The sequence below is a fragment of the Lissotriton helveticus genome, chromosome 3_1, assembly GCF_964261635.1.
Source record: "Lissotriton helveticus chromosome 3_1, aLisHel1.1, whole genome shotgun sequence".
NCBI lineage: Eukaryota > Metazoa > Chordata > Amphibia > Caudata > Salamandridae > Lissotriton > Lissotriton helveticus.
The window spans coordinates 486882868-486900808 of record NC_136061.1 but is presented as its reverse complement, the minus strand read 5'-3'; the positions used below and the strand labels follow the sequence as shown (position 1 = coordinate 486900808).

The window sequence follows — 17941 nt, the reverse complement described above, 5'->3', positions numbered from 1 at the left end:
ATCATTGTGTCGATTTCTGCAGGAAAACAGATGTAGAACCCACTTTCAAGGCCACGGACTGACAAGATTGATACCTCTTTGCAGGGCAGGACTCACAGTTGGCAGAGTCCAGTAGCTGAAACAAAGTAGTCAGCAGACCCTGGTTGTCAGTTTAGTTGTTGTACTATTAAGAGGTATGTATGCTTGAAGGCTTCCTCTGTACAAGGTACAATTGACTTTAGTGTCTTTAGTGACTTTAGTGTCTTTAGTGACTTTAGTGTCTTTAGTAACTTTTGTGACTTTAGTGACTTTAGTGTTAATTGACTTTAGCGTCGATAAAATGTAAGAAGAGGCTCTGTCAACACTCATAATCATCAACCTCAACCAAGGCTGCCATTCACAATTCCCTTGAAAAAAACTGGATAAAGGTTATTATTAAAACACATATCTAAACATGCACCAAGAGAGGAAAGAACCAAGTACACATTATTAATTACATCTAGATATGACATATGTCTTCTTCTGGCTGTATTGTGTTTCTGGTATTAATTTTAACAAAGAGTTCAAAGTCTTTACAAAAAAGATTGAACAAATGGAGAGCTGGATCTATTAACCAATTGTATTAGCTATGAGATCAGTCTACCTAGACATCAAATGCTATTTGGCATCTATAAAGTAGCAGATACTGTTCAAGAGCAATTTACTTTAAATTCGAATTCGTATTTCTTCTTGTTCCAGTTTGTAAAGTGTAAAGGAATTTACTGGTTTATAATTAAATCCGTCTGGGGTGAATGTCATCCAGTGAAAAATAACAGTTTTTGTATCAATGGTATGTGCCAGGTTTGAGTAACCCACACAGTGACCCTTCTAGCAGCAAATTGAAACAGTATGCACACTTTCCCTCCTAGTGTTTCCATATACTGTAATTATTTACTCTGTAACGGTTTAGACTCTTATTTAACAACCATTGATGACAAAATAATGAGCAAAAATGCTGCACCATGAATCCCACTAGATTCTAGTTACTCCTGAGACGGAAAGCCGGGAGCAGAATACTTTATTATATTATTGCGCCGCTTGATTTGCTTTCAAATTCATTGAAATTAACTTTTAACTTTGGCAGAATTCATTTTCTGTCACCGTTCTCAGCCGACTAGGCGCTGAGGGTGAAGAGACACCGCGCTCTCGAGTCTACCGCTGGAGCGGGCAGACATCTTGGGGGATACTGTAGGGTAGCACGCTAGTGTTCGCTACATCCTGACCACATAACATGACGGCGCTAACGTGTACGCGCTGCACTAGATTCTAGTTACTCTTGAGGCAGAATGCCGGGAGCAGAATACTTTAATATATTATTGCGCCGCTTGATTTGATTTTAAATTCTCTGAAATTAACTTTTAACTTTGGCAGAATTAATTTTCTCTCATCGTTCTCAGCCGACTAGGCGCTGGGGGTGAAGAGACATCGCGCTCTCGAGCCTACCGCTGGAGCGGGCAGACATCTTGGGGGTACTGTAGGGTATAGCGCTAGTGTTCGCTACATCCTGACCACATAAAATGACGGCGCTAAAATCTACGCACAGCGGGCGCACTGGCGGCTCGCCAAAGGCCATCCCGTCTGCGCCAGCCATGCCCAGCCGAGACCAGAGGCCAGAGATTCTGCTCATTTTGAGGTAAATACCTGCCACCTAGCCTCCATATCATACCCTGCTGAATCTCTACTCACAATCAGAACTCTTGAACAAGCCAAGCGCCGAACCCCATATATGTTGTAATCAGAGGTGTCCAAACATGTTGGAGGGCCCAGTAGCCTGTAAACACTGCCGATTTCAAAGTGATTTGATAGTAGCTGACACATTGATCCAAGGAAGGGCTTGGATCCGGATACCATCGGTTTAAACAGCATATTATGCAATGTAAGATCACTAGCGAAACATCCTTTTGAAATTTGGGATATGATTACTTCCCACTCCCCGACATTATGTTTCTTCACAGAAACTTGGTTAAATCCCTCAAATCATCCTTTGATAAACTTGGCTATTCCAGAGAACTATAAATTCCTTCATCTGGATAGGGAAGGAAAAAGAGGAGGGGGCATAGCCATAGCTTTTAAAAATCACCTCTCTGTCAACTGGGTCTCACCTAAAGTAATGATTGCTTAGAATTGGGAATTTATAAGATCACTCTATTTCCTACTGATAGCTAGTATGGAGCACTAATTTATCGTCCTCCAGGACCCAGAGCTAATTTTACGGACCTTTTGGTGGAACCTTTAGCCTTACATGTGCTTGCATCAAATACATTTCTTCTGTTGGGGGATTTTAACTTTCATGGCGAAAATCCTACTAAACCTGAGGTTAATAAACTTCTCTCCTCCCTGGATTTAATAGGACTCATTCAAAGAGTTGAAGGCCTAACTCACCGGGCTGGTCACTCATTAAACTTAATTTTTCCCAACACAGACCAGCTGAGTTGTAGCCCCTCTAATCACCTTATATGGACATATCATTCCATGAACAAGTTTTCCATTCTTCAGCCATGTCAGAGGAGCTCAGATATATATGCAGGACAAAAACAAGAGCTGCGCAGGCCATGGCGTAATCTCTCCTTAGAAGCCTTTAACCAAGCTTTCTCCATGGCACCAGTATAGAACGATACGGAAGTATCCAAAATGTTGGAGGCCTTCAATGCTGCCTTAGGAGCAGCTTTAGAATCCGTAATCCCACAAAAAAAAGTATGGTACTTCACAACGGCAGCCTTCAACCCCCTGGTTTATGGTGGAGCTTAAGATGGAAAAATCTACATGTAGGCGACTGGAAAGAATCCGGCGAGCTAGTAAGGATTCTCATAATAGGCTACTTTACAGACAATCTTTGTCTAGATACCACTTGAATTTAAAAGCAGCCAGACGTTTGTTCCTCATTAACCAAATAGAACACAACAGCAATTCCCCTAAAGCCCGTTTTAGTATAGTAAGGGACTTTGTATCCCCAAAAGTCTGTAGACAATCTCTAATGGAGCCTCAAGAGTTTTGTAATTCCCTTGCAATTTACTTCCAAGAAAAGATATCCAAAATCTATGCAAACTTTTCATCTGTAGGCCCCTTTGTTTCTGAACCTCCTACTAAATTGGAGGATTTAGGAAAGATAGCAAGTAGCACTCTTGATAGTTTCGAACTGACCTTGACTGAGGAGGTCCTCAAAGGCCTCTCTTCTGCTAAATCTGGTTCGCCGCTAGATCTCTACCCGCCAAAGACAATGGCCCTCCTAGCCACGAGTTGTGCCCCTGCTATCCGAGACATCTTTAACTACTCAATACAATCAGGCACCATTCCTAGGACATGGAAGGATGTGTTTGTTCTCCCAATATTAAAAAAAACAACAGCTGCCCCTTTAATCCTCAACAACTACTGCTTCTGGGCAAACAGCTGGAAAGCATTATAAACAGACAGCTAAGTTCATATCTGGAATCCAATCAAATTTTGGATCCATCACAGTCTGGCTTCCGGCCGGGTTTCAGCACTGAGACCGCCATTTTGGCGGTGACTGACTCCCTTAGGCAGACAATAGACGCGGGAGGAGCAGTAGTACTGATACTCCTAGATCTCTCCGCAGAGTTTGATACCATCTCACACTCAAAGCTTGCGGAGAGACTACTCTCCTGCGGTATCCAAGGGACAGCCTTGAAATGGCTGCAACATTTCATGTCAGAAAGAAAAAAAACCCATCATGTTAGGACCCTATACATCAGTAAAAATGCGTCTTGCTAGGGGTGTTCCTCAGGGCTCTTGCCTGAGCCCGACTTTATTTAATATATACATGGCTCCCCTGGCAAAAAAGTCAAACAGCTAGGATTTGAGATCATCTCATATGCTGATGTTGAAAACAGATTTTATTGATAGACCACATAAAAATTGCAGAGCTCTGTACCCCAGAGGCAGCTGCCAATCAAGTAGATACACATAACGCAGTGCAATCCATCATGTCTTTTACATCCAAAAAACTGTAAAAATGAATACTATTAACCCCCCTCCCTCCGGCCCCCCTCCCCGAACATCCCCCAACCCCCAGCCCTCCCGGACCCCTCCCCCCCGCACGGTATCAGCCAATGTCAGCAATTTGTATACACACATCTATCGGCACAGCACGCTTAGTCATCCAATATCGGGTCCTGTTCTGGCGGAGCTTGAGCCAAATGCCCCTGAAATCAGCCCAACGTTTCCAGATCTTATAGTGTTTCCGAGGACAGCCCCGGGCAAGAAAGATGGGCTTCTCCAAGTCAAGTCAAGTTTAAATTTGTATAGCGCACTACTCACCCAGAGGGTCTCAAGGCGCTTGAGGGAGGGGGGGAACTTTACTTGTCGAATAACCAAGTTTTTAGTTGTTTTCTGAAGGAGAGGTGGTTCTGTGTAATGCGGAGGTGGGTGGGGAGAGAATTCCAGGTCTTGGCCGCTAAGTAGGAGAAGGATCTTCCCCCCATGGTGGATTTTTGGATGCGTGGAATTGCGGCGAGGGCATGATTGGACGATCGTAGTTGGCGGGTGGGGGTGTTAAAGGACAGGCGCATGTTGAGGTATTCTGGTCCTAGGTCGTAGAGGGCTTTGTGTGCGTGGGTGAGGAGACGGAACGGTATTCTCTTGTTGACGGGGAGCCAGTGGAGGTCTTTCAGGTGACCTGAAATGTGAGCTTGGCGGGGGATGTCTAGGATGAGTCTGGCTGAGGCGTTTTGGATGCGTTGTAGTTTTTTCTGTAGTTTGGCTGTGGTTCCGGCGTAAAGGGTGTTTCCGTAGTCCAGTCGGCTTGTGACCAGTGCATGGGTGACCGTCTTTCTTGTTTCGGTGGGGATCCAACGGAAGATTTTTTTGAGCATACGTAGGATGTTGAAGCATGATGATGAGACGGCGTTGACTTGTTTGGTCATCGAGAGGGAGGAGTCCAGGATGAAGACCAGGTTACGTGCGTGGTCCGTTGGTATGGGTGTGGTTCCTAGTGCCGGTGGCCACCATGAGTCGTCCCAGGCGGAGGGGGATGATCCTAAGATGAGGACTTCCGTTTTGTCCGAGTTCAGTTTTAAACGGCTGTTCTTCATCCACTCGGCTAGTTCTTTCATCCCTTCGTGTAGGTTGGTTTTGGCGGTGTTTGGGTCTTTGGTGAGGGAGAGGATCAGCTGGGTGTCGTCTGCGTAGGAGATAATGTTGAGGTTGTGTTGGCGCGCGATGGATGCGAGGGGACTCATGTATACGTTGAAGAGGGTGGGACTGAGTGAAGATCCTTGTGGTATGCCGCAGATGACTTCGGTGGCCTCTGATTTAAAAGGGGGGAGACGGACTCTCTGGGTTCTTCCGGCGAGGAACGAGATGATCCAGTCCAGTGCTTTTCCTTGTATTCCGACGTTGTTGAGGCGTTGTATAAGGGTGTTATGACAGACTGTGTCAAAGGCTGCGGAGAGGTCAAGTAGGATGAGGGCAGCTGTTTCTCCGTTGTCCAGTAGAGTGCAAATGTCGTCTGTGGCTGCGATGAGGGCGGTCTCGGTGCTGTGTTTGGCTCGGAAGCCGGACTGTGAAGGGTCGAGGGATTTGTTGGATTCGAGGAAGGCGGCGAGTTGACTGTTGACGGCTTTCTCAATGACTTTGGCAGGGAATGGGAGGAGCGAAATGGGGCGGTAGTTCTTAAGTTCAGTGGGGTCTGCTGTGGGTTTCTTCAAGAGTGCGCTGAGTTCGGCATGTTTCCAGCTTTCCGGGAAGGTAGCGGAGTTGAGGGAGCAGTTGATGACGTCTCGGAGATGGGGTGCGATAATGGAGTCTGCTTTGTTGAAAATGTGGTGGGGACATGGGTCGGTTGGTGATCCTGAGTGGATGGTGTTCATCAGGCGGATGGTGTCTTCAGTGGTGATAGGGTTCCAGGCGCAAAGGTTGTTGGAGGGGGTTTTAGTTCGGAGGTGGGTGGGGTGGACTGGTCTCCAAAGCTGTTATGTATGTCAGCGATTTTGTTGTGGAAGAACGAGGCTAGAGAGTCGCAGAGGTCTTGGGAGGGAGTGATGTCATTGGTGCCGGCGGTGGGGTTGGTAAACTCTTTGACGATGTTCAATAGTTCCTTGCTGTTGTGGGCATTGTTGTCGAGTCGATCCTTGAAGGCTGATTTCTTGGTGGATCGGATCAGTTGGTGGTGTTTTCGGGTGGCGTTCTTGAAGGTGGCCAGGTTGTCAGTGGTTGGGTTTTTTCGCCAGGCTTTCTCGAGGGTGCGACAGATCTTCTTGGATTTCTTACGGTCATCATTAAACCAGGGGGCTTTTTTTCTGCCTTGCTTGATTTGAAGGTTTTTCAAGAGTGCTAATTTGTCAGCGCTGTGGGTGATCCATTGTGTGAGGTTGGTGGCTGCTTGGTTTGGGTCAGATGATTTAGCAGGAGGGTTTTGGTGAAGCAATGTGAAGAGCTGGTCGGTTGTAATTTTGTTCCAGTTTCTCCGGGGAATTGGTTGTGGGTGATTGTGGGTCGTAGTCTTTTTGTAGTTGAAGTGAACGCAACTGTGGTCCGTCCAATGGAGAGCTGTGGTGTGGTTAAAGGAGATGTGCTTGCTGGAGGTGAAGATTGGGTCGAGCGTGTGGCCGGCATAGTGGGTGGGGGTGTCAACAAGTTGTTTGAGTCCGAGATTGGCGAGGTTGTCCAGAAGGGTGGTGGTGTTGCCGTCGTTGTTCTTTTCCAGGTGGAAGTTGAGGTCTCCCAGTAGAATGTAGTCCTCGGAGGGGAGGGCGTGTGGGCTAATGAAGTCAGTGATGTCTTCGCTGAATTGTGTGCGGGGTCCTGGTGGCCTGTAGATGAGGGTGCCTCTGAGTGTGGTCTTGGGGTCGGTGTGGATCTGGAAGTGAAGGTGTTCGGCTGCTTTGAGGGTGTCGTCGGAACTGGTTGTGATGTGGATGGTGTTCTTATGGACGATGGCCATGCCTCCTCCTATTTGGTTGATGCGGTCCTTTCGGATGATCTTGTAGCCATCCGGGATGGCTATGGCGATGTCGGGTGTTGATGAGGCGTTCATCCAGGTTTCTGTAAGAAAGGCGACGTCCGGCGATGTGGTGTCAGGTAGGTTCCAAAGTTCAATGGCGTGTCTGTGGACCGAGCGGGTGTTGAGCAGGATGCACTTAAGGTGGTTAGTGTCGGAGCTCTGTTTGGAGTTTGTGGATTTGGTGTGGGTCCTGATGCAGTCGAACTTGCAGCAGTGGCAGGTGAAGGGTTCATGGGTGTGTCCTGGGGCGGCTTCGTAGCAGTTTGTGAGTTTGTGAGTTGGCCAGGGTTAAGTGCTGAGAGAGTAGCGGTGTCATACGTTATGCGGGTGGAGTGGATTTTGCGGGGACCAGGGGGTCTGGCGCTGGGCGCGGTCCAGGCGCGGACGGGCGTAGATGGGCTTACCTTTGGCGCGCCTTTGGGGTGCGGCTGCTGCGCGTGAACGCTGCGCGTCTGTTGCTCTGACATATGTAGATAGTGGAGGGGGCGGAGCGAGGGAGGAGCAGCTGGGAGGCGGGAGCGGGGTGGAGAGACATCAACAACAAAATGGCAGCACAAACAAAAAGCGAAACAGGACGAGATTGGGGCACAACCGTAATAACGCTATGATCTGGGCAGTGGTACCGGCACAATCAGGCACAAATAATTTTGCAGGTAATGCGAGCAGTGCAACAATTACTAATTAACAGCAGTGAGCAGTAAGCAGTATGGCGCTATGATACCAAGCACAAATAGTGTTACAGGCAATGTGAGCAGTGCTCAATTAATAATTAGCAGCAATGAGCGGAGAGCAGTAAGCGCTACGATACCGGCAGCAATGAGGAGTATAGCGCTACGAAGTCAGGATGATCAGGGAGCGTGAGGAGCGACCGCTTCAGAGCAAGCCAGGACGGTCACTCCTCCATCCCCATACAAAAATCTAACCCCCTCTTCCACGCTACCAATGTCGGAGCCCTCGGGTCCTTCCACACCTGGCTATATCTCGTTTGGCAACTGTAAATCCCAATAACAGTAAATGCCTCTTGTAGCGGTTTCCCCCCACTCCATCCAACACATGCAATAGGCCCAGGCGAGGCGTGCGGGGGAACACCCATCCAAGGACTTCATCCAAGTCATTCCATACTCCATTCCAGAACCTGTCCAGATGGCTACAACTCCACACCGTATGAAAGAAGGTGCCCTCTTCACATCCACACCTAGTACAGTTTGGGGATGCAATAAGGCCCGCCTGCCATAGCCTCCGCCTAGTGTAATATACCCTATGCAGGTATTTGAATTGGATCAGCCTATGGCGGACAGAAATGGCCGCGCCTCTAGGGCTTGCCAGAGCCTCATTCCAGTCCTCCTCTTCCAATGTCCCTACATCATCCTCTCAGGTCCCCTTCAATTTCTGCAAGTCGGAAGAGCAATGTATGATCAGGGATTGATAGATGCGTGATATTTTCTTTGTCTCGATGTCTCTCAGAAAGACCCGAGCCTCCAGTGGACTAAATTCCGGAAGTGACGTTAATCCCTCCAAATATAGGGCAATATAATGCAGGAATTGTAAATAACGGAAGAACTGGGTACGGGGCATATGATATTCTGCACTCAAGTCCTGGAACGACTTAAGCAACGTCCCCGCCATGACATCTCCTAGTTTGGAAATGCAGATATTATCCCACCCTGCAAAGCCCCGAAGGGCCGCTAGGTCAGGGAAACGGCCATTCCGCCAGAGAGGGGTTTCCTCAGTCAGCGTCTGCCACCACCCCATTCGCCGCAGGGCTTGCCTCCAAACATCAAATACTACCTGCGTCACTGACGGCAGTGCTCTGTGCCTCTGCGTCTCATACAGCAACGTGTGGAGTGTGTGTGGCTTCATAAGAAACCTCTCCAGTGCATAGGCCGGATCTCCCCTGTCCCCGTACCACCATTCATTTAATACAAGGAGATGTGAGGCTTGGTAATATGAGCGAACATCGGAGGTCGCCAACCCCCCACCGTACGTCGACCGAAAGCACGTGCGTAGCGCCACCCGGACCGCACCGCCCACCCATAGAAATTGTCCCAGAATCGAGTCCACTTGCCGAAACCAAGAGGGTGAGACACTTTAATATCCGCCCGGGTCCGCTCCCACACTGGAACCACATTACGCTCCCAGGATACAGCAGAGATCTCGGACAGGAATACCCCAAAATATTTAATGCCTCCCACTGCTGTCTGAAGGGCCGACGCCCAGTCTCCGAGTGCCGGGCCATCCCCCAGCAACCAAAGGGTAGATTTGCCCAGATTGATATAGAGACCCGACGTCTCTCCAAAAATACGCATAAGGCGGGGCCCCGACCTATTAAGGTCCATTAAGAAAAACAGGACATCGTGAGCATATAACGCGATTCTGTCGGACAGACTGCGCTCCCACTCAAACCCCTGCATCTGCGCATCCACACGGACCCACGCAGCCAGCGGCTCCATGGCCAAGGCGAATAGGTAGGGCGAGAGGGGGCAGCCCTGCCTGGTTCACCTCCCTATGGCAAAACTCGAGGACGACACCCCCGCCACACGAACGGAGGCAGTCAAATCCGTGTAAAGCAGTCGCACATATGACACGAAAACGGGCCCCAGATTCAGTCGAGGCAGAAGCGAGAACAAGTATACCCAGCTAAGCGAATCAAACGCCCTGTCCATGTCGGCCAGGAAGAGCGCCGTCTGCACCCCAGTGGAGCGAACCGCCGACACCGCCACATGCGCCCGCCTAATGTTATGCCGTGTCGCCCGTCGGGGTATGAAGCCAGCCTGGTCAAGGTGTATGAGATCAGTAATATACGGCAGTAGCCGATTGGCCAACGCCTTGGCCGAGACCTTGGCCTCTACATTTAAAAGAGAAATTGGATGGTACGTAGTATGAAGTTCCGGGGGCCGACTAGGTTTGTGGAACACCACCACCTCAGCATGTCTCCAATCTGGGGGCAGGCTGCCCCGTTACCTAGCCTCCTCCACCACTGCTCTATAGTGGGCCCCAAGTTGCAAGTGAAATTTTTGAAAAAATTCGCTGGGAAAGCCACTAGGGCCTGGGGCCTTACCCGTGTTCAACTCCTTCAAAGCAACCCCCAACTCATCCTCCGTTAGCAGAAGATCGAGGCGATCGCGAGCCTCATCAGAGACCGCTCGCGGCGGCAGATCCGCTATAAATTTGTCAATCAGATCCGCGGAGATGCATTCATGTGGAGCATACAGATCTGCATAGTACGTCGCAAAGCTCTCCGCCAGCGCCTCCGGGTCTGTAATTAGAGATCCAGAGCCATCCACAACCCTCGGGAGGGTCTGAGCCTGACTCAGGCCCTTACACAGTCTATGGAGCATTGTCCCTGACTTGTCGCCCCATTGGTAAATTTGACTGTGGGTCGCCATCCACATTTGCCGTGCCTCATCCAATAACAATGAGGCGTAAGATTGTTGAGCATACAACAACTGTCCCACTGTCTGGTCGTCCCCCTCCAGACCGCTGCGCCGCTCCAGGTCCCTGATCTCTGTCTCAGCCCGATCTAGGTCTTCCCTACGCCTCTTCTTAGCCGCCGCACACCAAGCAATATCAATGCCCCTCAACGTGGGCTTCATAGCCTCCCATGAAGTCGCCTCGTCTGTCACTGTCCCCACATTTACGGCCATATAATGGGCGATGGCCTCCCTCATGTGCGTCTGATATTCTACAAGCTGCAGATGCCATACTGACAGGCGCCACCGGAATGGATGTCACCGCCGATCCAGACGAATAGTAACAGTCGTTGGGGAATGGTCTGACAGCCCACGCAGCAGTATATCCGCGGCCTCAACTCTGCCCTGAGCTGCCATAGGGACAAATAAATAATCCAGTCTAGAGAAGGATTTATGGACTGCGGAAAGAAAGGTATATTCTCGCCGTGTACCATGAATGTGCCTCCAGGTGTCCACCCAGCCCAGATTCCTGATCATATCACTCAACTGGTACCGCCGGCTGCCACTGTCCCCCCCCCAGGCCTGTACCTATCTCGGGAACCGTCCACAACATCGTTCCAGTCCCCGCCCACTACTGCTAGCACATCCGGGATATCCGCCCACACTGCAACTATCTTTTCCACGAGAGACCACTGTAGCGGGGGCGGGGCATAGACGCAACCAAACACCACAGACTCCTCTCCCAGGGCGCCCTGGACAAATATATATCGACCCTGCGTATCCACCCATTGTGTGGTATGGACGTATGGAACCATATGATGTACAAGAATAGCCACCCCTCTGGAGCCCCTAGCAAAGCCAGCATGAAAGACCTGAGTATACCCATACCTTTGGAGGCACAGGGTCTTGTTACCTAAAAGGTGCGTCTCTTGCAGCATTACCACATCCGCCCCCACTCGCTTGGCCTGCTTCAAGACCGCCCCCTCTTAATCTTGTCCAATACTCCCTTCACATTCCAACTGAGGACACGAAGTGTGCCCCTGGGCCCATCGGCCCCATCATCTGGGCCCGACATCAAAGACCTTCCATACCAAAGAGCCACCTTATGCGCCATGTGTGCACACACTCAGCCCCCACTGCGACATCACTCGGACCGTGCATCCCCCCCCGTTTGAGCATCAAACATTCCCCCGTGACCCCTACCCCCACCCCCACCCCATACCTCAAAAAACAATGTAGCACCTGTCGCGGTGTAGCAGAGTCTCCCCCCAACGTGAGGTTGGTGACCCTCCACCCCAATAGATCCCCATAGAACTACCCATCCCCCCAATAACTTTCAACTACCAACCCACAACTAGGGGTTCCCCCCCGACCATAGATATCCCTCTTCTGCCCCAGTCACCCACAAGGCACTCACAGAAACACTCCGGCGCCTCCAACACGCCACCCCCTCAAATTCACCGGGACCCCAGCTCCTCCCAATGCAGGACCCATAGGTCGTGGAGGCGAAGGCCACACAGAAGCAACAGCATCAACCTCATGACATTCTAAGTATTCAGGTGCCCTTAGACTGTTGTCCGGCCACTCCCGCCTCCCTCTCAAAGGCCGCCCCCGACACAGACCGCTGCCGTGACCTGGACCTCCAATTGTCTTTGCGCCGTGCGTCCCGGAGGGGCCGTGCCTGTGGTCCACCATGAGAGGAGTCTGAGTTCAACCCCGGAGGCGTATGCACCCTCAGCGACACAGTTTCATCAGTCCAATTGAATACCTCCTCCGGTAAGTCAAAAAAGAGTGTGCGAGATTGATACACGACCCTCAGCCGGGCCGGATACAGAAGAGCGTACTGGATTTTCAGATCACGCAGCCGGGCCTTGGCCGCCGTAAATGATTGTCGTTGTTGCTGCACCAAGCAGGTGTAGTCTGGAAAGATCAGGACACGATGGTTATCATAGAGCAAGGATTCTTTCACCCTAGCCTGCTTGAGGATCATGTCCCTGTCATGGTAATTGAGGAGTTTAGCAATCGACGGCCGCGGCCGTGCCCCCTCTGGCGGCCTCTGCACGAGAGCCCTGTGCGCCCGCTCAATGACGAAGCAACGGGATAACATGTCAGGTGGAAGCCAACTCTCGAGCCACCGCTCCAGGAATCCCTCCATGTCGCCCTTCTCACAACCCTCTGGTAGGCCAACATAACGGAGGTTATTACGCCTAGCGCGCCCCTCAGCATCCTCCACTCGAAGCGCCAGGCCCTTCTGAACAGATTCCATGCTGGCCACCTTGCGCTTGAGAATGATCACGTCGTCTTCCACTCCCGAGATGCGTGTCTCGGTCTCGGTGATGCGGGAGACCGCATTCCGCATATCTTGGCGCAGCAGAGTGACATCCGATCCCACCGCCCCTATTTTTGCATCCAGAATGTCTCGGGATTGCGTGATGGCGGCCATAAGACCCGCATTATCCGGGCACGCATTCTGAGGTCCACCGGAAGCCCCCGCGCCTCCACTGGGCCCCGTGAATTTGTCTATTGGGCCATGTTTAGGGGCCCCTCCACCACCTGCTCCACGTGTCATGGTCACCAAAATGGCCCCGCTCAGCGGCCCGCCGGCTGACCCCACCAGATCATAGCTAGTCGTCCTCCCCAGTGCCCACCGCGGCCCGATCCGGCCACCGATCAGTCAGGCCAGGAGACCCTCCGCTATGTCCACAGCCCAGGGCACGTCGAGCCCGGTCACTCCAACCCCAGGGCCACTCTCACACTTTCTACCGCCTGCGTGGACCCCCTGCGAATCCGTAAACCACAAATAGAGCAGGCCGATTTCTCCGCCGCTGGACTCCAGTGACCACCGTCCCCTCACACGCCAGGAGGCTGTCTGAAGTGGATCCAAATGGGGGCCCCGGGGCCCGTCCACTCCTGCGCCTATCTACGCCGCGGCCCGATCTAGCCGCTGTGCATCCCGCCCCAGGCCCTGTCGCTGGACACCGACCACCAGTCCACCCCTCACCACGCCGTCCTGGGGGCACTGCACACCTCCTTACCATGGACGTCGCTGGGTCCACACCACTCGAATCAGTTCACCTCCAGTGGCAGGGCCGGGCCGATCTCTGAAGGGGCGCTCCAGGCACCAGCCCCCACCTCACTGTGCGGGTCGGGTGAGCCAACTCCGTCCGTGCACCTACGACCAGGGTCCGTTGGCCCCCCGGGCTCCGCTTTGACTCTGGGGAGGCCCCGGGAGGATGCAGCAGGGGCCGCACTGGTCCAGCGACTGCCCCCTGCAAACGGTCGTCCAGGCAAAGCCCCCAAAGCCTACTCGTGTCCAACGCCAGGCCTCGCGAAAATCGAGGGCCCCGGCTCCGTCCAAGGGCACAGGCCGCACTGCCCACTGCCGTCCCCCAGAGGGCCACACAATGGTACAGCGTCAGGGGCCCCCTAGCAATCCTCCCGCTTCATAAAAGAACGACCCCACTGTAGGATCCAGGCGGGGGGGCTGACCTGCGCCAACGGGATCGCCTCCTCTCCAGAGCCCAGTCACGCCTCACCTCCTGGCCGTTAAGTGGTGGCGCCGAACCAGCTGACCACGGTCACTCCTGCCGGCGGGGGCCCCAGGAACCTCGAACAGCCTAGGGTCCAGCACGGTCCTCCCTCGCTGCTGCGGACCCGCCGCTCCACATCCGCGCCCCGGGGGCCGCCGCACTCCTCCGGCCGGGGTCGCCAAACTCGAGGGCCCCGGCTGCTGCAGCCCACACAGGCCTCTCCTCCAGAACTCGCCGTCTCTCGGCCCCCGGGACACCAAATCCGCTGAGAAGTCACCGGCGGAGGCCCGCAAATCTCCGGTACAGGATTCTACCTTCGGGGTAACTGTGGGGTAGGGAGAGCAGGATCTTTCGGCGGATAATCGGCCGGCGGGAACGGAGCTCAGTTAAGCTGTGTCCGCCATGCTGGCCGCCCAAGCCACGCCTCATCTCATATGCTGATGATACGCAGCTCATGTTTACTATCGGTTCAAATCCAGATACAGAGAAAACTTGGTTCGCCTTTGGCATGCTCGCAATCTCTAGCTGGATGACAGAAAATTGTCTTCAACTGAACCCGGGTAAAACGGTGGTCATGCTAATGGGGAAAGTCTCAGATATCTGGTCGGACGACTGGCGGCCCTCTCAATTGGGAACAGCCCCTGTTCCCAAACAATCTGTTAAAAACCTAGGTCTAAAGCTGGACCTGGCGCTGACCATGAAAGACCATATTGCTGCCACTACCAGCTCCTGCTACTACAGTCTACTTTTGCTTCGAAGAATCCTTTCCTACATGCCTACTACCCATCGTAGAACTCCAGTTCGGGCAATGGTAATCAGTGGTTTGGACTATGGAAATGCTCTGCTGGCCGAAGTGGGAGAGACCTTGCTTGCTAAATTACAAGTAATACAGAACACTGCAGCTAGAATGATTCTAAATCGTCCTGCAGGCTCCCCCTCGACTCCTTTGCTCAGGGAACTGCACTGGTTACCAGTAAAAAAACAATACTTTTTTAAAAATCTGCTGCTTAACTTATAATGCTCTGAAAGGCAGAGGTCCCCTCTATTTGCAAAAGAAACTCTTAAAATTCTTACCCTGCCGAAACCTCAGATCTAGCACATTAGGCCTTCTTTAGGTTCCCCGAATTCGCCTGACTCACACAGGGGGCAGAGCACTCTCATATCTAGCTCCAAGATACTGGAATAGGCTCCCTATGGCCCTGCACAAAATGTCCAGTTATTGTATCTTTAGGAAACAATTAAAAGACTTTTTGTTCTAATTATTGCCTTTGATTCGCTTTGGTCTTTCCAATCCTCAGGTTACTATTTCTAGGCAGCGCCGAGATGCCCCAGGGTGAGTCGAGCACTATAGAAATAAATCTAACATAACATAACATAACATCCCTCATATTTTTAGATCTGGTCCGACAGTGCAGCAATCTTCATGACCTATTAGTACAAATTCTTTAAAATAACATAAATTGAGAGTTGGCTAAGCCAAGCACTGTTTTTTTTGCTCGCCTCATGTTATTGGCTATTTGGTGTATACCTCTGCCGCCTATGGAATGCTTGCATCGTTGTGCATGAGGCACAGTTGTACATCTCAAAAGTACTCTGAAGCATCAAAAATTAGGTTATGTCATAGATACATTGTATACAGAAAGCAGCCTTTTTTGTTCTGTACACGGCAGTTGGCTGTGTTGGGCCTGGTGTTAGCCAAGACAGTTTAATTTTCCTAAACTTTTATGTATAATATACTTATAGGGGCTTTCGGACAGCCCGCTTCGTCCATTGGTCTGTTACTGTGTTTTTCACTTTTATCTCCGGCCTACTACAGCCTACTGTATGGGGCAATAGGGCAGCCCACTAGTTAAGTCTAGTGTGACTAAATACATTTTCCCTCTGCACATGTGCACAGCCACTCCAATAAATAATCCACTCCGGCAGCTGAGTTGGTGGGCCAATATCTAACACAATTTCACACGAAATGTTTGTATCACATTACAAATTCTCTTCAGTTCAGACTAAATGAGTTCTGGAATGTACTTTAAGTTATCAGACTTTTACAGGAAGCTAATGTTATGCACTTTCTTATGCACCAATACACATCAGACTTGTATTGCCAGCCATTAAAAGCCAGCTGTTGATGTCCAGAAGTGCATCTGTCAAAGTAAAAGGAAACCCCTATGGAATCTGCTCCTGGCTCCTTTAAGGACTAAAGAAGATCCGCTTGGCATACACCCTTCCTTAACCTACATTTTGCCAACTCCCCGATCAGCCACCAAATCAGCACACTCACACACAATAGGAGCTGTAGAGGGATTATGAGATACCAAGGGCGCCCTCCACTCAAAAAGACTAAATAAGAAGATCCTGGTTGCTAGTTTAGTTGTTGAACTAACAACAGTTATGGATGCCCAAAGGCGTCATCTGTATATGGGACAATGAATTGTCCTCATATATGGTTCATAAAGAATATAATCATCATATCAGATAGCCATTCAGTTTTGGAAGAAATAAACATGAGATACTGTCATGATACACTGATAACACCCAAAAGTAATACGCCCTTGTTATACCTGCTGCTCAAAAAAACCTCTTACATAATCTATCTTGGACTCCTTGACATCTTTGCAATACTACTGTCCTGCTGCTGTTTATAGTTTCCAGGTGCAAACTAAGACCAGCAGGAATTGAATTTTTTGACTTTTTCTCTCAAAACATTTTATTGGAATGTCAGGGAAATATGAACATTCCAATGAGGATCACAATTGTAAAGCACAGAAAACCTGCTAGAAAAGAGTACAGAGAAGCATAATAGTGCGACAGTACTGGGGCTCTAAGCACGGCGCCTCATATTGCAATGCCTTTTAAACGCATGTCTCGCCTACCTCCTGTTGTCCCCATCTGTGGGAGGTCATAGCAAGCTCCTACAGTACACTCACATCACATTGTTTCGGATACATTGGCTGAGTTCCAGATGCCCACATTACCCTCTCTTCAACTTATTGGTGCTCTGCTGGCCCACTACCACAACATCACTGAAAGAGAGCCAGCACCTTCCACCTTGGGGGGGAGGAAGGTACATGCTAACCCCCTTCATCCCCCCCACCGTCTCCCGGTATAACATCAACGGTCTCTATTTGGCCTAAAATAGCATGTGAGTTATGTGTATATTGCTTACTTGCCACTCCATGGGCAGATAAGCTACAACCTGTGATATCACTGCGCTAGCCCTGGGCAGTCACTCGTTTTCTAGTTGTTCGCTATCAACTTTTGTGATTTCAAAGTAGTCTAGAATTTGCTGCCCACAGCATAATTCCACATACGCACACTGTTTGCCCCAGATAGAATAACACAGAAGTGCAAGAGCTAGTATTGCAAATCTGCTTCCAGGTGCAGTGTTGGTAAACATTTACTGTGCTTTCTTTCCAGCAGGGGATTCACAGGCGTCGGCTGTCTGGTTACTACAACGTGAGCGTGTTCAAGATATCATACACAGTAAATGTATGGTACTATATTGTCTACAAATGATTTGTTGCCATGAGCGCATACTGAGGTTGTGTCCCCTTTAAAATATGAACATCCAAATAAAAGGCGTGGCCAATGTAACCATCTTTCTTGATCTTTCTTTCCATTGCAGTATCGTTTGCCAATCCCTTTGGATCTGCAAAGTTCTTGCTTTACCTGGGACATGCTCTGTCTACTTGGGTGAGTGAAATATTTGTCTGCCTGCTGCAATCATTCACAGGTGTTTGAACCATGTTTGAGCAATACTGACCAACACTGAGATATGCCCACTTCTTATATATCTTAAAGCACTGTACAACAGGCATGTATGGTCAATAGCAGAATTTGCATTATTGAATGTACCTATAAAACACAATGATGGAAGTACTTCTCTGGTTCATTATTAAATTGGCAGATGACATAGAACATCCAAATTGTCCAGCCCCTCTAGCTTTATGCTCCCACCTACCCATGTGCTCTCATTCTCTGCACAAATTACCCCCACAAAGAGTCTTGGTGAGACAGATCGTTTCCCA

The 17941-nt window shown here is 50.4% G+C and overlaps 1 protein-coding gene across 1 annotated transcript in view; it reads left to right on the top strand.

The window, feature by feature from the left end:
* The window catches only part of LOC144824644 (ferroportin-like), a 95764-nt gene that overhangs the window by 12645 nt on the left and 65178 nt on the right, over nt 1-17941 (top strand). The window contains exon 2 of the mRNA XM_078683693.1: nt 17539-17606. Within this exon, the coding sequence (XP_078539819.1) occupies nt 17539-17606 (68 nt within the window). The remainder of the gene's footprint in view (nt 1-17538; nt 17607-17941) is intronic.